Source organism: Nannobrachium achirus (assembly GCF_963921795.1).
Source record: "Nannobrachium achirus genome assembly, chromosome: 5".
NCBI classification, from domain to species: domain Eukaryota; kingdom Metazoa; phylum Chordata; class Actinopteri; order Myctophiformes; family Myctophidae; genus Nannobrachium; species Nannobrachium achirus.
This window is the reverse complement of record NC_137814.1, coordinates 7,697,130-7,718,273: the sequence shown is the minus strand read 5'-3', so window position 1 is coordinate 7,718,273 and position 21,144 is coordinate 7,697,130. Positions and strand designations below refer to the sequence as shown.

The 21,144-nt window shown below is 45.6% G+C and overlaps 1 protein-coding gene across 1 annotated transcript; it reads left to right on the top strand.

Moving 5' to 3' along the window:
- Positions 1-1,431: 1,431 nt before the first annotated feature.
- Positions 1,432-19,426, top strand: LOC308286128 (RNA-binding protein MEX3B). Its single transcript, XM_080727084.1, has 7 exons — positions 1,432-1,544; positions 2,465-2,780; positions 2,993-3,407; positions 9,042-9,319; positions 14,703-14,918; positions 16,352-16,653; positions 17,303-19,426. Exons 2-7 carry the CDS (start codon positions 2,580-2,582, stop codon positions 18,126-18,128), a joined length of 2,238 nt encoding a protein of 745 aa, XP_080583210.1. The 5' UTR covers positions 1,432-1,544; positions 2,465-2,579; the 3' UTR covers positions 18,129-19,426.
- The last annotated feature ends 1,718 nt before the right edge of the window (positions 19,427-21,144 follow it).

Genomic DNA, 21,144 nt, shown 5'->3' with positions numbered 1-21,144 from the left:
AGGATTTTTATTTTACGTGTTTTTGTTTGTTTGAATAACGGTTGTTGTAATCTCCATTATCTGTCTGGAAAAAGAAAATAACTGTAAAATGATTCAGAGGTTGTTAAGCTACAACTGTTTTTTTTTGTACTACATTAACCCGGATGGAAGAAGTATGTACCATGACTGAGAAAGAAAAAAAGATATACTCATAAGATGCTGGTGTGCACTTGATTGTACCTCAATGCCAAGTTTGTTTGGTCCATGTTATTTTTCACTAGTAAATAAATGTAACTCTTTTGTAAAAACTGGTGTGTAAGTTATTATCTGGGAGGGTGGGTTGTTATTGTTAGAAAAATGTATTTACATTTTTGTACAGGTCATTATGGCTTGAGCTGGAGTCCCTCTGCATGCTATCATGAGAAGTGGATAACCTTGCCTTTTAAAAAAAACACAACAGAACCCACATGTTAGACTGAGACTGCAAATGTACATTATGTTCAGTCAGAGGCTGAGTTGGACCACCCAAAAAAAAGAAAAAAAAAAAGCCAAGGTAGCCATGCTGATGTACACACCCAATTATTGAAAAAAGAAGAAAAAAATGTTATGTTATGCAACTATTTATTGGTATCCCCATGTCTGTTGTTGGTGAATTAAATCATCTCTCCAGACACAATGGCAGTGCAGCCTGCAGCAGCGGTGTGTGCATGCAGCGTGCATTGCAGTGCTGCCGCCGTGGGTTGCATGCTGCATGCATGTGGCCTTTGAACCCATTGTTGTGTCGCGGGTGACGTCAGCGTCGTCGAAGGGAGGGAGGGAGGGAGACAGGCGGAGTGGCGTGTGCGTGTGTGTGTGTGTGTGGAGTGCGTGCGTGTGTCCCAGTGTGTGCGCGCCTGGCTCTAGAGCAGACAAAGGCGGCGGCGGCGGAGAGGAGAGGATAGGAGAGGACAGGGTCAGGGAACAAGAAAGGAGAAACAGGGACAGGGAGGCTGATCAGCTTGTTTTTATATCCACATCATAGATCTCCATTTAACACAGAGAGCAGCTTCTTCTCAGTGCATGGAGGACATGTGGTGGTCATCATCATAGATCGGTCAAGAAGAAGGGATCGGGACCAGCCAGGGTGGATCGTGGAAGGAAAGAAAGAAATAAAGCCAAGGGACTTCTCTGCTCCACTCTCTCATCAGCAGGAGGAGGGGATCCGGGGTGCTAGGAAGGATTTAGCACCCATAGCAGCAGCAGCACCCACACCACACTGACTGTCCTGAAAGCCTTTTCTCTCCACCCAACGCCCCCCCACCACCACCACCACCACCACCACCACCACCACCCCAGCCAGCCAGCCAGCAGACACAGTGTTAGCTCCAGTACAGCTACCAGTAGCTAGTGTACTGTCTACTAGCCTCCTCAAGGCTCCTGGATGGGGACATCTCTCATCTGAAAGGCAGAGAACATCCACAAAGAAGAAGCTCTGAACCACCGGGCAGACTCTACTGTCTGTCTGACTGTCTGGAGGAGACCCTCTTCTCTGAGGGAGGGGGGGACACACATAACAGATCCGAGGGGTAAGTTGTAGTTCTACTGGGTGGGGGGGGGGGGGCACAGGGCTGGTTATTGGGGGTGGTTTGGGGTTCTTTTTGGTTGGGTTTATTGTGATCAGCAGGGGTGTGTGTGTGTGTGTGTGTGTGTGTGTGTGTGTGGGGAGAAAGTGTGTGTTTTTGCGGCTGCTAGCCCAGCTAGCATCCATCGCTACTTCCAAACAAAGGAGGTCGGCAACGTGACTGAGTGAGGAGCTGCTAGCCTGCTGCTGTTAGCTCTGCTCTGCTGTGGGGAGAACATGACAACAATGCCTGCTTATTGGAAAGTAGAGTAAAAAAAAACTACAATAAAAAAACACACAACGGTTAAACGACCACGAGTCGCAGGGTCGCTGCTTTCCGTTTTACAACACATGATACGCCTTTGTTTTATTTTATTTTATTTTGAAGTGGACTTTTATTTTTGAGGGATACAGAAGAACAACAGACTAGAGCAGCAGACAAGAGAGGACAAAAGCTTGGGCGCCTAAAAGCCAACCTACAGTATTAATTTATTCTGTTTTTAGATGATGAGGAAACATGGCACACCTTGATGTTATTTCACTCTGAGATGGCAACCAATGGAACCAAATGGACCCCACATTTTTTGGTTCCATTCGTGGCCATCCCTCCTCCCAGTCACAAAAGGATAAACAAAACAGGATTTTTTTTTATATATTTTTTTTTGGGGGGGGTCACTGTATTAACTACAGTTTAGCCATTTAACAGACGCTTTTAATACAAAGCGATTTACAATAAGCAGGTAATAATCATTATAACTGAAGAAAGACAATATGTCAGTACTGTCAACAACAATACAACAAATGCATAGGAACATCAATCTAGACAAAACAACAATAACATTATAGCTAGACCACTACAACTACTCTTTGTGTTGTGTTTTCCAGAGGCTGTGTGTGTGAGAGAGGACTTCTTCCAGGGGAACCACGTTGTCTCTCAGCTCCACACATAGATGTGAGTCCACGGGTGCTGTGTGTGTGTGTATCCATTCTTTTTGCTACGATGCCTAGCCCGCTGTTCCACCCGGACATCATGGACCACGACATGGTGGTCAGCAGCAGCCAGCACAACGGGGTGGGCCTGCCCCGAGGCGGTGGGGGGGGAGGAGGAGACTCGGACCCGGAGTCGTCCCGCGACGACGACCTCCACGGCCATCACCACCACCACCACCATCACAACCACCACAGCCATCATCACCACCAGGTTAGTGTTGTTGGGATTTCACTTTGTTTGGGATGCGCTCTGAAAATAGCCGATCTACAAGCTCACAACTGCGCCGCGTTGTGAGCTTGTAGATCGGCTATTTTCAGAGCGCAGCCCATGTGTGAAATCTGCCGTTACGGCGCGATATTATTCAAAAGACAAACCCAAAACGAAATAAAAATAAAAACCGTCCCCTCCTGCCACCATCCTAGGACGCGCTGCGCTTCGCCCTGGACCAGCTGTCCCTCATGGCCCTGGACAAGGCGGACGTCGGGGACCCCCTGGACGCCCCCCAGAACTCGGAGAACGGTGGCGGCGGCTACGCGGACCTCCAGATGCTGGAGCAGCAGCATCACCACCATCACCACCACGCGGGCGGCGGCGGGTCCAGGGACTCTCCGTCCTCCTGCTCCCCGTCACCCGAGTACTACGGCTCGGGTTCCGGCTCGGGGTACCACCACCACCCCATGCTCCACGGGGGAGGAGGAGGAGGGGGGCCCGGAACCGGAGGGGAGCAGGGCTCGGCGGGCGGGTCGGCGCTGTGCAGCCGGAAGAGGAGCGTCAACATGACGGAGTGCGTGCCGGTGCCCAGCTCGGAGCATGTGGCCGAGATCGTCGGCCGACAAGGTAAGAGAGAAGGAGGAGGAGGAGGAGATTAGGGATGGGACGATGATCGTTATCGTTTATCGCGATTAAAATTAACACTCGCGATAATCGTATCGTGGAGTTTACGATTTATCGTGAAGTTGTCCTCACGTCATGCACTGGGGATTAATTCATCTTTTATTTGCCCAGCGAGCTGCATATCTGGTACCTACTACCGTTTGGTAAAACGGACCTGGAAATGACATACTTTTTTCACTCTCTACCAAATCGCTTTACTCAAAATGTTCCGCCCCAAGACAAAGGATGTTGGGGATATTTTGATTATCACGATAATATCGTAAATCGCAATTTCTTTGCTCACAATAATGGTGACATGAAATGTTTGTATCGTCCCATCCCTGGAGGAGATCATGTTGTTTGTTTGCTTTGCTGAGAAAACATGCTTTTGTTTTGTGTTACGACTCGCCGTCTGTCAACGTCTGGTCCAAACAGGGTCTGTAATTCTGGGAGTTTAGGCTCTCAGACTTATTGATTTATTGATTGATTTAATGTTTTTATTGACCAATTGTTGTACAAAGGGTTGAGAGGAAAAAAAGAAGACATCAAATGGATGCTATACAACAAAAACAAGGCCAGAGGCTTGTTTCCTCTGTCGCCCATTAAACATGCAGCACTCAAAAACAGCTGGAGTAAAACAACAACATTGCAGCAACAGACAAAAAAAAAGAAAAGAAAAAAAAAATACAAATCAAATTACAGTGTAATAGAGGGTGGGGGTCCTTTGAAACGTTACCAAAAAAAAGGGAAGGTTGAAAATCACAGGCTTCAGCTGAATGGGGATGTGATGGAAGCGGTGTGCTTCTTTGTTTGGGTTGGTGGGCTGGCTGAGGAGAGGAGAGATGAAGGGGGGCTCCGGGTTGGAGTGGGCGTGCATGTGTGTGTGTGGGTGTGTGTGTGTGTGTGTTTGTATGTTTAGGTGTGTGTTTGTGTGTGTGTGTGTGTGTGTGTGTGTGTGGGGGGGGGGGGGGATTGTACAGCATTGGCCAGGTGGTGGGGTTGTTGTTGTTGGTGGAGGTCTCTGGACCTCGGGTACTGTGGTGGGCACAAGTGGGGGTCTTGCATAATGTGGTGGGTCGTAGTCCCTAAAAATAAATAAAAATAAAGCCATGCCTCTTCTATCGTGTTGTTTACGCTAGCGCGTGTCTTGTCTATAAGGTCCCCCAAAAGAAAACGGCAGCAGTCTATATTGTGCAGACAATGGTGTGTGGATGTGTAGTTCATATGAGTGGAGAGGAGAGGGGGAGGGTCGGAGACAGACAGACAAAGCACTGGATTCATGTCGGGGGAGTCTGGACATGTCTAGCGGAGAGCAGCACGCACACACACACACACACACACACACACACACACACACACACACACACACACACACACACACACACACACACACACACACACACACACACACACACACACACACACACACACACACACACACACACACACACACACACACACACACACACACACACACACACAGGCTGCCTGCTTGCTCTGCAGCCAAACAAAAGAAACACAACCAAACCATGATAGTGTTTTGAAAACAGGACCTTTTCAAAAAAAAAAATATATATGTATATACTGTATATCCGTCTCCATCCAACTGCACAGAGCCTGGTTGGTTGGTTGTGTCCCCTTCAGGGAAGCACTTACAAAGTGACACTTTTTAGCAGTGACACCACCCAGACCAGACCAATCAGGGGTCAGTCCCCCCCCAAAAAAATAAAATAAAAAATGTGACGTCTTCTTAGCCTTTATTATGGGGAGGGGAGGAACTCAAGAGAATGTTCAAATGGACCAGAACGGGACCCAAATTGGTGGTCACAGCCAGGTCCATTCGGTTCCATTTAATTTGTACATTCTCTTGAGTTAGGTAAGAGGTTGAGGATTATATATATATATGTATTTTTTTGCTGTGTAAGATTGGGTGGACACTGTAAAAAAAAAAAAATGGTATCGAATAGACATTTGTTGTTTGTGGTGTGGTGTAGGGTGGGAAGGGGAGGGGGTTGTTGTTGCGCCGATGGATCGAAGGCAGACGGCTCGGAGCAGACACACACACACACACACACACACACACACACACACACACACACACACACACACACACACACGGTCGTACCGTCAGGGCGGTGTTAACACGCCCTGCACCCACAGCCTCGGTGTGTGTGTGTGTGTGCAGGGCTGTCTGCTCCACTCCTCCTCGGCATATAGCGTGTAGAAGAAGCATGTTTTTCCTAACCCGGCTAAAAGGTATGGTTACGGTGGTCAGAGCGTGGTCATGCTAGTGTTACGGTGGTCAGAGCGTGGTCATGCTAGTGTTTATTAGCGGGCCAGCAGCAGCTTTCATTGTTCTCTTTGTTTAAAAAGCCATGCTGCCCGAGCAGCTTCCCACCATGACATCACCACCCTGCCTCCCATTGGCTGCCGTGCCGCACTGGCCCGGCCTTAAAGGCACAGCCGCCTCATCTGTGGACTGGAGATGATGTTTTAACTGGTGTATCCGTTTAACAGTGTCACATGATAATACAGTAATAATATTCTACTTAACGAGATAATACAAATATACAGGGTATTGTGATAAAATGTACAGTATAGTGTAATACTATATTATGTAATGTTTTATTAATCAATGTTTTAATTGATGATTGTCTCACACATAATTGTGATTTAACAATAACATTTTTACGTTTGTTTTTTTTTTGCATTGAAGACTGGAACATACAAACTTAATTTCTGTTAGCCATTTAGGCTTCATAATCAAAAACTGTCACTTCGTGACACGTTGTACGCTTGTAGATCAGCTATTTCTGCAATTTTTCCACATTTTTCAACTTGGAAACGATTATGTGATTATGCAAAATAATTGCGATTATCTCAAATAATTACGATTAGACGATTATGTAATAATTGTGACAGGCCTACATATATATTAAATCATTAATATTTTAATTATCATAATTTGAATATTATTAGACTAAATATAATGTACTTTGATTTACAGATAGATTTGATATGGCATAATAGAACAGAAGCAAGCTAACAAACGTGTCCCAATGCAACGCGTTGTTAGCTTGTAGATCTGCTGTTCTTGGAATAGATCTTCAGGTTGTGTTGGCATTATGACAGCAGAGCAACACGTTCATGTAGATTTGACAGATCACTGGTTCCCAAACAATGGGTCGGGACCTGTTTGTGGGTCACAGGTATATATTTTTAAAAATGTTAATGTTTTAATTCTTAAATAATGTTATACATTCTAAAACAAACAAACAAATGAATGTGAATGAATTAAGAAGTAGTGAAAATAGCCGATCTCAAGCTCGCGGTGCGAAGCAATGTGTTGTGCGCTTGTAGATCTGCTATTTTCACTAGTTTGGGTCCCAGGCAAAGCTCTAATCTCTCTTTTGGGTCTCTACCTGATACATTTGGGAACCCCTGTCCACTGTGTTTATGCAAGTAGACAACTAAAATGTCACACCAGTCTTGCGTCACAGTAAATAATTACAGGTATGCATCTATTAAAGGAGTAGTTCACCCCAAAATGACTTTTTTTCTATCGATTACTCAAGCCATGGAGACTTGATTTCAATAACATTTTTGGGTGTTTGTCGCATTCCTAAAAATGTTACTAATGTAAATCTTCTCCCATTGATTCCGGATGGATGGGATCAATGGGGTGGCACGGATGGTACCCCCATCCGGAATCAATGGGGGTACATTTATTGTAACCTAATAATTATTGCCTTAGGAATGCGACAAATACAAAAAAATATTATTGAACAGAAGTCTCCATGGCTTGAGTAATCAATAGGAAAAAAGTGATTTTGGGGGTGAACTACTCCTTTAAGTCCCAAAGTAATCTTATACATCAGGGGTTCTCAAACTTTTTTTAGGCCGTGACCCCCAAAATAAACGTATATGAACTTGGGACCCCCACCCTTACAAGCACTTGGAATTGGGGACCCCAAGTTTGAGAACCACTGCTATACATGAAAGTAACGCCCTGGGATTCGAACCCGAATCTCTGGCATTGAAAGACCCGTGGAAAGCCCCCCTCCTGAATGAAGGGAATTGGTGATTGTAGCAGTCAGGATAATAATGGTAATGGACACTGGCCAGTTACATTGTCTCTTCTATCTCTGGCAGGTAAACAACTTCCTCGGCTCTCTATTTGCTATATATATATTTTTTTCATTCAAACCTTTATTTATTCTCGAAAAATATTGAGGTTGCCTTCATTTGCAGTGTTATCGAGATACATCAATATTCACAAAAAAACAGTATGTACACAATCAAAATTCACAAAACAAGTTTAGAAACAGTTGCAGACACTTGTGGGTAGATCTACTATCAAAGATATAAAATGACCGTAAGTTATGGGAGAACATATCTTGAAATTATTTTGCAACTCATTCCAAGTGGTTGGAGCATTAAAGCAAAAGGCTGTTCTCCCTAATTCAGTGTTTGTTTTGCTTTTTTATAAGCTGACCCAGATTTTTCACACTTGGTCCCATTTTGAATCCATCAGCTCCCACGGGACAAAATAGGTGTTTTTCCTGCTTTTATTCATGTGGTGTTATTATAAAACCAACATTTTAAGGTGATATAGTGACACCTGCACACAGGCCCCCTTGCCCCCCTCCCCTCCATAGTATGGGCAGTCCATAGTCTGCATACAACACAAGCAGATATGAGCTGCCTGCTCATCTGTACATTTCTAAACCAAATTACATCAATAACTTGACTAATTTCCTATTATGCTGTTTTATTTTGAACGTATTTGCATTGGAACTGGACTTTTGATGTACATTTTGCTGTAGTGAGGGGAAGGGTTCAGGAATCAGTATAAGGGGGTACTCCAGACAAAAAAGATTGAGAACCACTGCTCTAGCGTAATCTCTGAAAACCCTGAAATGACGCATATAGACGTCAACTGTAGACCAGAGTTTGAATCTCAGGTGTTACACCTGTATATCGTCGTTGTAGGAGGGAAACCTTGTAAGTCCAAAACCGTTTGTTTTGTATTTATCATTTTAAAAATGATTTAAACTAGTGAAAACAGCCGATCTACAAGCACACAACTCCTCGCACCGCGAGGCGTTGTGTGCTTGTAGATCAGCTATTTTCACTAGTCTTGTGCAACAGTCTTGTATGGTGAAGCGGGGCTTTACTTTACGAAGAAACGTATACATTTGAAACTTGGAGATACGAGGTTTCTGCCCGACAGTGACGATAAGTTGGTATCAAATAAACGCCTTGAGTCTTGTGATGTAATGAAACACGGTTATTTATTGTTGTTATTTTTGGAGCGGTGAAAGCGCTCCCAATGAACAGGTATATCCGTGGGTATGTGGCTGGCTGGCTGGCTGGGTGGCTGGCTGGCCCTGTCCGTAGCCTGGGCAATACCTTGAGTGGCCACACACAACACACTAGTTAAAGGAGGGGCGCTGTTTTGTGCAGGCCAGGCACACTCACCACTCACTCACAGGCACAGTTTACACTCACTCACTCACTCACATAGGGTACAGCTGCTCAAATTCACCGCTCCACTTCGAACCGAGGTTTGATTTTTTAATCTGGTTCAACCTCTAGGTTGTAAGATCAAGGCCCTGCGTGCCAAGACCAACACCTACATCAAGACCCCGGTGCGCGGCGAGGACCCCGTGTTCATCGTGACGGGCCGCAGGGAGGACGTGGAGATGGCCAAGAGGGAGATCGTGTCCGCCGCCGAGCACTTCTCCATGATCCGCGCCTCGCGCTGCAAGGCCGGCGCCGCCGGCGCGGGGGGGCCCGGGACCGGAGCCGGCGGAGGAGGAGGAGGGGGGTCTCTACCGGGACCCCCACACCTCCCTGGACAGACCACCATACAGGTAGGAGGACCCCGTGAACATACAGCCATCCAAATAGCCGATCTACAAGCTCACAGATGCCTTGCAGCACGAAGCGTTGTGAGCTTGTAGATCGGTTTAAACAACACTTACGAAACAAGACCAAATAAGCAACTACACATTTAATTATATACTCACGTTAACTTTATGAACTTGAATACAAATACATTGAACATAAAAAAATAAATTTTAATACTACTATACTAGTCATTAAGCTACTATAGACTGAAGGAATTAAAGCCGGTCATGTTTGGAATTGTAACAGCTGAAATCAATAATATATCAGTATTCCGGTATCAACCTGCGGGCCGCGTTAAGTGAAGGTGGGGGCCGCCAGTTGCCCATGTATGATATAATGTATGGGCATGAAGAGACACAGACAGACTGATACAACAGTGACTAATCTGCACAAACGGGCACTGGTCTCTTCAACATTACTTCTGAGACTCCTCAGGGACATTTAGTCCCTCCTATGCTGTGCACTCATATACTCTGCACACATATACTGTGCACACCCCCGGGCACATGACTAGTATTTTATACTAGTCTCTTACTCTTTAACCACTTAAAAGCCCAAATTTATACTTTGTGGCATGCAGAAATGGCCAATCTACAAGCTCACAACAATGCCTCGTCGTGAGCTAGCTTGTAGATCTGCTATACACTTATTGTGTTTTATTTATATAATCAGTTAAAAATGATTAGTTCAGTATTAAATGTTGTGCTCCTTTCCATGGCATCCTCCTCAACCTAAACCCTGTTATGAAGAAATGTCTTTCAACTAATTAACGCCATAATTGGCCTGAACAACACAGAGACACATTGTTGTGTGGATGAAGAAGGCTCATTCAGTGATATAAATATCAACTTATGAACAGAATAAGCTTCACCACCAAAAGTACAGAAATAGCAGAGGCAGGAGAAACGGGTTTATTCTCTGGCTCACCGTCTCTTAAATGGGGATATGTGTACCCCCTAGCGGTGTTCAGAGGTACTACAGGTGTATGTGAGAAATAGTGGAAGATTTTCATGTTTAATAACTTTTAAATGATAAAACATTGATTAAATGATGTGGACTTGTGGAGGTGAAAATGAAATTTACTGAAACATTTGCGCAAGAAGCCAAAAAGTCTTGACTCAGTTCTTTGATAGAAGGGCAACACATACTTGTAAAACAGATCTATTTGTACTTAACGATGGGCAGAGAAAGTTCCAAAACTCAAATCAAACTCAATCAAATCAATCCCCAGGTTGGGCCCTTAATTGAATCAGTCAGCTACTCTATAATATATACTGGAGTCCCCCAAGGCTCAGTACTTGGTCCTCTCCCTTATTCCCACTACATCAAATCTTTGCCAAAAAATAGCTGATCTACAAGCTCACAACGTAATACGTTTTGATCTATTTTGACCAATATTGGTCCCAGACAGGGCTCATGCTTACAGACAAATGTGTCCGTGGTGAGAATGTCAGTCTCCAGGTTTTCTTCAGGATATGTGTGACACTGATTTATGTATGAGACTATTGCACATTAGGAGTCCACTAGGACAGTGGTTCTCAATCTTCACATAACTCTGAGAGGCCCCTTTTCTATCAAAATAACTTCCGTTCGAGATTCATGGAACCTTGGTGCTTTCACAGAACCGGCAGCCATTTTTTGGTTCCATTTCCGAACCAACTTTCAGGGTTCTGAACCAATTCACCGTTTGTCAGCCTTCTGATTGGTCCCTGAGACTCCCTGACTGGCCAACCAGAAAAATACATTCACTTTTTGCAAGCGGGGGTGGAGTTCTGCAGTCGGAGAAAGTGGCAGCCGTCTTTCACCGGCTGTCCGCACTGCGGAGCACGGCCAGGCCGCTCGCGACCATAGCGTTTGCGATCATTGTAATGAATAAGCTTCAACAAACTAGTTCACATGGACCTTATCAATGGTCTAAGAGTCACGATTGGGTACATATCTATCTATAAATGCGACAAATCTCTGTCTGTCTGTCTGTTTGTTTGTTTGTAATCCGCGTATCTCGAGAACCGTTCGTCCCACCGGCTTCAGATTCGGCACGCGCGTTCCCCGCCGCCGCGCGGAGTGCAGTGCCGGGCCTCGACCCGACCCGACTCGCGGTTATCCGAAACCGGCGAAACGTTCAGAATCTCCTTATGCGGAGCTGATTGTTGACATCAGGCTGTTCCGGAGGAAGCGCTGACTCATTGTGACATCACTTCATAAAAGGCTCTGACATCACGTACGCCACATGAGTCAACAAAAAATCTCTGTGAATGTGTATGTATGTATGTAATCCGAGTATCTCTAAACCATTCTTCCCACGTTCTCCATATATGGGCATAAAATGAATGCCCGTATGCGGAACTGATGTCTGACATCAGAGTTTTCCACAACCAGTACTGTGTGTGCAGAGATCTCCATATATGGGCATAAGGGGTATGGGCATAAAATGAATCCCCGAATGCGGAGCTGATGTCTGACATCAGAGTTTTCCGCAAACGGTACTGTGTGTGCAGAGATCTCCATATATGGGCATAAGGGGACAATGGCAAACAGATGGTCAAAACGGGTCCTATGACAACAGGTATATTGGGGTTTGCATTAAAGGGTGGGGACAAAGGCTAACAGAAGGCAAACAGATGGTCCAAACGGGTCCTATGACAACAGGTATATTGGGGTTTGCATTAAAGGGTGGGGACAAAGGCTAACCGAAGGCAAACAGATGGTCCAAACGGGTCCTATGACAACAGGTATATTGGGGTTTGCATTAAAGGGTGGGGACAAAGGCTAACAGATGGTCAAAACGGGTCCTATGACAACAGGTATATTGGGGTTTGCATTAAAGGGTGGGGCAGGCATAAAATGGACGCAAATAGACAGATATCTCCATATATGGGCATATGGGCATAAAATGGACCCAGAACTATATCTGCAGTGATCTCCATATATGGACATAAAATGGATGGCGACAGACAGACAGATACAGATATCTCCATATATGGGGAACTGATGTCTGACATCAGAGTTTTCCGCAACCAGTACTGTGTGTGCAGAGATCTCCATATATGGGCATAAGGGGTATGGGCATAAAATGAATCCCCGAATGCGGAGCTGATGTCTGACATCAGAGTTTTCCGCAACCGGTACTGTGTGTGCAGAGATCTCCATATATGGGCATAAGGGGACAATGGCAAACAGATGGTCAAAACGGGTCCTATGACAACAGGTATATTGGGGTTTGCATTAAAGGGTGGGGACAAAGGCTAACAGAAGGCAAACAGATGGTCCAAACGGGTCCTATGACAACAGGTATATTGGGGTTTGCATTAAAGGGTGGGGACAAAGGCTAACAGATGGTCAAAACGGGTCCTATGACAACAGGTATATTGGGGTTTGCATTAAAGGGTGGGGCAGGCATAAAATGGACGCAAATAGACAGATATCTCCATATATGGGCATATGGGCATAAAATGGACCCAGAACTATATCTGCAGTGATCTCCATATATGGACATAAAATGGACGCCGACAGACAGACAGATACAGATATCTCCATATATGGGCATAAATGGACACAGGCAAACAGATGGTCAAAACGGGTCCTATGACAACAGGTATAATGGGGTTTGCATTAAAGGGCGGGGCATTCATTCTCTATTTACATCGTTCCCGAGTTGGCCAGGTCGCCGACTAGACGCTGGGCCGCCCGAAGCTTCTAGTATTTTAAATGGGCAGAATTACGAAAAGCCAGCCTATTATGTGAGGAGAAACATTATAGTTCTGTCCTCTTCCTACCCAAGATGCAATGCGCTTCTCTTTCTATTTCTATTCTATCTCTGATCCAGAGGATTAAACTAATTAAAACATTTATTTTCGGGGGAAAACTACTGTTTTGCTATGTAATTACTGTACCTTTTTCTTCCCTTTTTATTAATATCACGTAGATGTGTTTTTTTTGGTACTTTATATAGCTGTAATGAGGCTATAAAAAAATAAAAAAAATCCCATTCACTGCCACTATAAAAACAATCTGCCCAGGGTCAAATGTCCCATCATAGTAACAGGGCAGAATGGGGCGGGATTTGCAAAAGGGAGAATTAGCTTTCAGTGGAAACACTTTGAACTGGTTCAATATTCGCCCTGCTGGAAAAGGGTGTACTAATGGAACCAATTTTGCTTCACTCTTACAGACCTGTAATGGAACAGACATTTTGGGCAAGCTCTTATTGTTTCTGTTAATATTATTGTCTGCCCTTTTATTGTCTGCTCATGTGCGTGTCCATATGACCCCTTGTCCCAGAATAAAGATGCTAGGTTTTAACTCATTGAGTGCCAATCCCGAACTAGTTCGGCTTTATTATCGCATCCCACAGTGCCGATCCCGAACTAGTTCGGCTTTTTAATAAAAAAATAAAAAAAATTCAAAACATTTTTTTTTTGTCCTCTGCTTACAGAGGACGATATTTGCAGATATTTGCTGATATTTACCATCCACTCCAATGCAATCCAGGATCTTTAGAGCTCATTTTCTCTGTTTCTTCTCCCATGCATTAGGTGTGCAAGGTTTAATCATGGCTAAGTTGACGAAAATCTAAATCTAAAATGCTTGGTAGCCAATAGCTAACTTCAAGCTAACTTCATCCTCTTCCTGTACATGCTCAAAGGAAAGTGTTCTGGCAAGTCATGGCTCCAGGGCTTGGGCATGCATTACCAGCATATCTCCATTATTCTCTGGTCACTGGGCGCCCTCTAGTGGTGATAGGCTGGCATTAAATGAGTTAAGGTTACATGGCATTTGTCAAATCTGATTTAAATCTAGCATTTGGTTTTAACCATTTAGACCTGGAAAGCATCGCTGTCACTTAGATTTTAACCACTTTAACCATTATTTTATACATACTGTATATACAAGCTCATAGCATGGCACAGAGTGCCACGCTATGAGCTTGTAGATCTGCTATTTTTGAAAAGCATTAAAATGTGTGCAAATCTTTGAATATACTGTATATTTTTCTAAAGCGAACATTTGTAACTCAAATCTTTGCTTCTGGGGATCCATGGAACTAAATATTTGACATGGGGGAGTTCGCAGACGAATACATAAAATTGTGTGGATGAAAAAGAACCACTGATATTAGGACAACATGTGTGTTTAAAAAAAAAGTAGGATTTTGAAGACATTTGTAGAATCTGCCTCTGGTCTTATTAGTGGTCCAGATGATGATGTGTGTGTGTGTGTGTGTGTGTGTGTGTGTGTGTGTGTGTGTGTGTGTGTGTGTGTGTGTGTGTGTGTGTGTGTGTGTGTGTGTGTGTGTGTGTGTGTGTGTGTGTGTGTGTGTGTGTGTGTGTGTGTGTGTGTGTCCAGGTGCGCGTGCCCTACAGGGTGGTCGGCCTGGTCGTGGGACCAAAGGGCGCCACCATCAAGCGCATCCAGCAGCAGACCCACACCTACATCGTGACGCCCAGCCGCGAGAAGGACCCTGTGTTCGAGGTGACCGGCATGCCCGAGAACGTGGACCGCGCCCGCGAGGAGATCGAGACGCACATCACGCTGCGGACGGGCGCCTTCGTGGACCTCCAGGTAGGGATGGTGGGCGAAAAAAATACATTATTACAATATTTGTCCAAGCGTTTTCACGATACACGATCTCATCACGATTCTTTTTCATGTTGGTTTTATGGTTATTTTTCAAGCTACTTTACAGTACAACCACCTACAAGGTAACAACCACTACAAGAAATGGGAGTAACAGACCATTTAGACCAGTGGTCCTCAATGTGGGGTCCAGGGACTCTCTGGGTTCCTTTTGGGAGGTCTAAATTGACCCTTACAAGTACCGTATTTTCCGGACTATAAGGCGCACTTAAAAGCCTTTAATTTTCTCAAAAAACGACAGTGCGCCTTATAGTCCAGTGCGCCTTATATATGGATCATTCATTGACATTGACATTCCCTTTAGCACAGCTCCATCTGTTGGATGCATAACGCAATGGTAGCGTCTATTATGTGCGCCTTATAGTCCGGTGCGCCTTATATATGAAAACAGTTCGAAAATAGACCATTCATTGACAGTGCGCCTTATAGTCCGGTGCGCCTTATAGTCATTGTATTATGTAACTCTGACAGCATACAATTGAAACCAAATGGTCCATTTGTTACTGTCAGATTGAAGCGGAGACCTTGACATTTTAAAGTTTAAGAACTACTGATTTAGACCAAAATGCAGGTTTAAATGAATTCTGCAATGAATCTCTGTATTAACGATTAAACAGGATTTTTTTTATAAGGCTCCCTCATTGTATCACGATACATAGGATACCTCTGAAAAGGAATATCATGGAGACATTGTATCGTCTCAGCGATATTTATCACCCTATCGCCCACCCCTACCTCCAGGTTGGTATGGGACCATAAGCGATATTATCGTTTATCGTGACAAGAAACACTCACGATAATCGTATCGTGGAGATTTAATTTATCGTGAAATCGTCCTCCGTCATGCACTGGGATCAATTCACCTTTTATTTGCTGAGTTGCCTATCCAGTACCATTTAACCCATTTAGACCTGCTGCTACCTATACGTTGTATTACCCTTAAGGCCGGCTGCTACGTCTGTGTCACATCAGCATTTGCTATACATATAGCAACATAATTTATTTTACATTTTTGGAATAAGAAATTGAAGGTTTTCAGAAACCTTAGGTTAGGTTTTAGAAGGCGTTTTCAGAATCGGCCTCAGGTCTAAATGGGTTAAACCCTATTTTGGTAAATCGTACTTTCAATATACGTACTTGATAGTCTTTTTCTTTTTCTTTTTTTCACTTTCTACCAAATCTCTTTGCCAAAAAATTGCTGATCTACAAGCTCACAACACGTCCCGTTAGATCAGCAAATTGTCCGACCCAGGATAATGGACGTTGGCGGATATTTTCATTATCGCGATAACATCGTAAATCGCGATGTCTTTGGTCATAATATTCGTGACATGACATCTTCCACCCCTTACCTCCAGGGCGGCGACAACGACTTCCACAGCAACGGCACCGACGTCAGCCTGGAGGGCCTGGGGGCGGCGCTGAGCGCGGGGGGCCTGGGGGCCGCGCTGTGGTCCCGCGCCACCACCAACCACCACAACCACCACAACCACACCCACCACGGCCCCCACCCTGCCCCGCCCCCTCCCCCCCCTCCTCCTCCTCCTCCCATGATGCACCACTCCTCCTCGTCCTCCTCTGCCGGCCGCAAGCCCTCGGCCTCGTCCTACCACAACGGAGCTCCTCTGAGCTCGGACGGCTACAGCAGCGCCTCCCGCAGGTATGGAGGGCCCACCGTCGCCATTTGTGACTCGGTTGTCTTAACCCATTTAGGCCTAGGATTATTGACTGCTTTAACCGTTGAAAAATAGCAGATATACAAGCTCACAGCGCGGCACCGAGTGCCGCGCTGCGAGCTTGTAGATCTGCTATAGTTTTCAAACATCTTTTAAATTGTTGATCACAGTAGTTTGTGACATTTAATCGTCAAGTTAAAAATGTAAGGGTTTACTGTATATATTTCTGTAAGATACGCTATGATATCTGCATACATTGCCAGTTTATGTTCTTCCTTCTAAAGGAGTAGTTCACTCCCAAAATGACTTGTTTTTTTCTGTTGATTACTCATGCCATGGAGACCTGAGTTCAATAATATAATAATAATAATGTATTGTTCGCATTCCTAAGACAACATTTAGATTTGAGTGAATTTACCCCCATTGATTCCATTTGGGTCCCAAATGGGTACATTTATTATGATGAAATTATTGTCTTAGGAATGCGACTAAAACAAAAACATATTATTGAACTCTCCATGGCATGAGTAATCAATAGCCCATTTTTTTTATTATTTTGGGGTGAACTACTACTTTAATAGAACTCCCTTTATCTGATCAAACGTGTAACCATGCCCGCCCTGTGCCCCGCAGGGCGACGGAGGGTGGCAGCCCCACCAGCCCCTTCAGCACGGGCTCCAGCAGCGCGGGCGGAGGAGGAGGAGGCTTCACCTTCGGGGGAGGAGGAGGAGACTCCACCCCGGGCCTGCCCTCCTCCGAGGAGCTGGCCTTCGAGTTCAGCGCCTCCAACATCTGGGCGCCGTTCGTCAACGGCGGCGGCAAGGTGGCCAACGCTTCCTCCTCCTCGTCCCAGCAGCAGCAGCCGCCGCTCCGCCGCAACAGCAGCGGGCTCAGCGGCGGCGCCGTCACCCCGCGCCTCTCCCCCACGCTGCCCGGCCAGGACTCGGTGGGCCCCATCATCACGGATCACCCGCTGGCCCGCCGCGCCCAGAGCGACCCCCTCAGCGCCCTCTCCTGGCTGCAGTCGGGTGGCGGCGGGGTGGGAGGCGGCGGCGCGTCGGGAGGCTCCTTCTCGGGGGCGTCCAGCTCCAGCTCGGCGGGCTCGTCCACGGGCTACTCGTCGTGCTCGGCCTCCTCACTGCCCGGGGGCTCGCCCACCGACTCGGAGGGCATCCCGCTGAGCGCCGGCATGCTGGGCCGGCTGAAGGGCCCGGGGGTGGGCGTGGTGGGGGCGGGTGGCGTCGCGGGGGGGCTGGTGGGCATCGGCCCGGCGGCGGCGGCCGCCATGGTCAACAGGGACTGCTTCGTGTGCTTCGAGAGCGAGGTGACGGCGGCCCTGGTGCCCTGCGGCCACAACCTCTTCTGCATGGAGTGCGCCGGGCAGATCTGCCAGTCGGCGGACGCCGAGTGCCCCGTGTGCCACACGCCCACCACACAGTGCATCCGCATCTTCTCCTAATGCGTGGCGGTTGTGGGGGGGAACAAACCGCCGTTACCGTCAGAGACATGTTTTTGGGGGCTCGTCCGCGGTCCTGTGGAGGAGCAGGCGGAAGGACTGACCTCCGTAAAGACGGAGCGTAATAAATGCATTAATAACAGATGATGATGATGACACTATATGGATGTTTGATTTATTGCTAATAACTATGTCGAGATTAATAATAATAATAATTTACAATAATAATAATGACTTATTTTCTGAGTGAAGACCATTGAAACTGGACTGCCGATGCAGAAGCCGTGTGGGGCTTTAACAGATGGTCTCACGATATTGACATCGCGGGATTGGAAACCAGTGTCTTATCTTTATTCAGGCCTTCGAGTTTTTTGGACCCGGTTCCGGGTCTGCTCAGCTCCACATAGTCCAGTCTGCTGACCTGGCCGGTCTCTCTCTCTCTCTCTCTCTTTCTGTCTCTCTCTGTCTCTCTCTCTCTGCCCGTTCTGTTCATTCTGGCTTCTTCAAGACTTCGTATCTGCCTGCTTTCACTCACAAAGCCTTGTTTTCCTTTGGACTCTTTTTGTACTTAGCAGATATTTTTCGATGAAGCCGCACTAGGCCTGTGCACTTTTCTACTCCATTTTTTATTTGTTCTTTCTTCTCGTGCTCTCGGGTGGCGGGACCGGTCGCCAGGCGTCGTCGAAGCGCCGCTCTGGCGCGGGTCGGTTGCGCGCTCTCCCGCTCATACTGTTGTGATGTGTGTGTGTGTGTGAAACATTACGCTGTTGTTCCGTCATCTTAGGGACGTGTTTAGCCACTTAAAGCCGCGTGTACACTTTGACGTACGGCGACTATAGCGGAAATAGACGATCTGCAAGCTCTACATGTGTTTCGAGCTCACAAATCGGCTAGGTTTTTTGCTATTTATTGAAACTGTTGGCCTGTAAAAGACGAGCCCTAAATAGGTGGTAACTAAGTGGTTAAAACCTTAGGTCAGGAGCCTGTCAGACCAATACACCCCAGGAACTCTCTAAAGGAATTATCGCTGTTCTTATTTTTATTTTTTTATCGCCACAAAGAAATATTGACACATTTTAGTCACCACGAATTCTAAATGAATGGGGAGCAATAGGAGGGGAAAAAAAGCGGAATGTAATTCGTACGTTAACTAAAATCACCTTACAAAAAATAAAAAACTTTTTTTGTACACTAAACATTGGCTCCCCCTCCCCCCCTCAAGCAACGCTGTGAAAACCCTGTGGCTCTTCGTTAATTATCATGTTAAAGACTGGGAAAAACTTGATTTAATAATGTTTTGAAGGAATGTGTATGAGGTCAGTTTTCTCTTAATTCCTTTGGTCTGCCTGACAATCTATCTGCATCTCTCTTCTTGGAGCCCAGTATTGCGCTCACGTATGTATGTGTGTGTGTGTGTGTGTGTGCGTGTGAGAGAGAGAGAGAGAGAGTCGAGGTAGATTTCAATGCACAGACACGTGTTAAATAATAGTGAGTTATATTATTCCTTAACGTGATGAGACGTTGGTTCGTCTAGAGATGCACCAAGGTCATTGAGGTCCGGGGGTTCGAATCCCACCCCAAACGAAGGGACGCAATGAATCCGCCTATCCATCCATCCATCCATCCATCTTCTCCCCTCTCTGTCCTCCTCTGGACCCCCTTCTCTGTCTCTGTCTGTTACACTTAGATAGGTTTATCCAGTGTTTTTAAAAAAATAGTTTTTTTGTACTCTTTAAAACTGACTTTGTCAAAGAACGTGTGTGGCTTTATGGTATGTTTGTTTTTTGAAGTGTGGGCTAAAAAAAGAAAAGAAAAGGGGGCGATGGGGGGGGTTTCTTCTTCTTGGTCTCGCGGCGTCTCCCACACGTTGAATGTCTCGTCCAGGTGGAGGGGGGTCTTAGTTAGTTAGTATTCGACGGGAGATGGCAGAGTCCCGCCCTCCCCCTCCCCTCCCCTTCTTGAAACGGTGGTCAGACGACGCAGGGCTGGAGTTTAGCGAGCCGTCTTTTTCATGCACTGCAAACCCCCCCACCCCCCTCCCTCTCCACCCTCTCTAAATGAAAAGAAAAAGGAAAAAGAAAGAAAAAAAGGACATCCCTGTTCTTGTTTTTAGTTTCTTTAGTATGTTTTTTCTTTTTTGTCTTCCACCCAGGGATGGGACGATATGAAGATGTCATGTCACGATTTTTGTGACAAAAGAAATCGCGATTTACGATATTATCGCGATAATCAAAATCCATTATCCTGAGGTGGAACACGTGCCAAAAATAGCCGATCTACAAGCTCACAACCGTGAGCTTGTAGACAAAGGCATTTGATAGTGAAAAAAAGACTATATCAAGTACGTATATTATAAGTACCTTTTACCAATTATAGAGGGTTTAAGTGGTTAAGCTCGGCATATAAAAGGTGAATTGGTCGCAGTGCATGACGGAGAATGATATCAAGATAAATGAAATCTCCGCGATACGATAAATGAAATCTCCGCGATACGATTATCGTGAGTGTTTTTTTTTATCACGATAAACGATAATATCGCGTATCGTCCCATCCCTATACTTCCACCCCCAACTTAACACAGCCAAGCTGTATGGCACTCTCTCTCTCAGATGAGCCCCCGTGTCTGCCCCATAGAGCTGTACTCTTTGGCCCCCGAATCAAGTGCACTATATGGAGGAGAAGTCATTCTGAGAACTCGTCCTGTGTTGTTTTAGTTTTTTTTTTAATAATAAGCGCAAAACGGGAGCGACTCATGAGCCTGTGTTGGCGCGACAACCCGTCGGATTTAGTATTTTCCGTGTATTCGTGTATTAGCGTGAGTTGGTTTGCATTACCTGCCTGCTTTTTTTTTTTTTTTTTTTTTTTTTTGTATGGCTTGGACATGTCTGTGCGAGGATGGTTTAAATGGTCGTGCGTCGTCAGTATGTAGACCTTTCTTTTTTGAACGTTTGAAAAAAAAAAACAACAGGAATAATCTCATCGAATCGAGAGACAAAGCCATGACGACGGAATCGAATCA

Bases quoted from the DNA above. Each gene is read 5' to 3' on its own strand.
- LOC308286128 (XM_080727084.1), top strand. From the start codon at position 2,580: ATGCCTAGCCCGCTGTTCCACCCGGACATCATGGACCACGACATGGTG. The intron at 9,320-14,702 runs GTAGGAGGACCC...GTGTGTGTCCAG, and splicing joins CTGGACAGACCACCATACAG to GTGCGCGTGCCCTACAGGGT. The intron at 16,654-17,302 runs GTATGGAGGGCC...TGTGCCCCGCAG, and splicing joins TACAGCAGCGCCTCCCGCAG to GGCGACGGAGGGTGGCAGCC.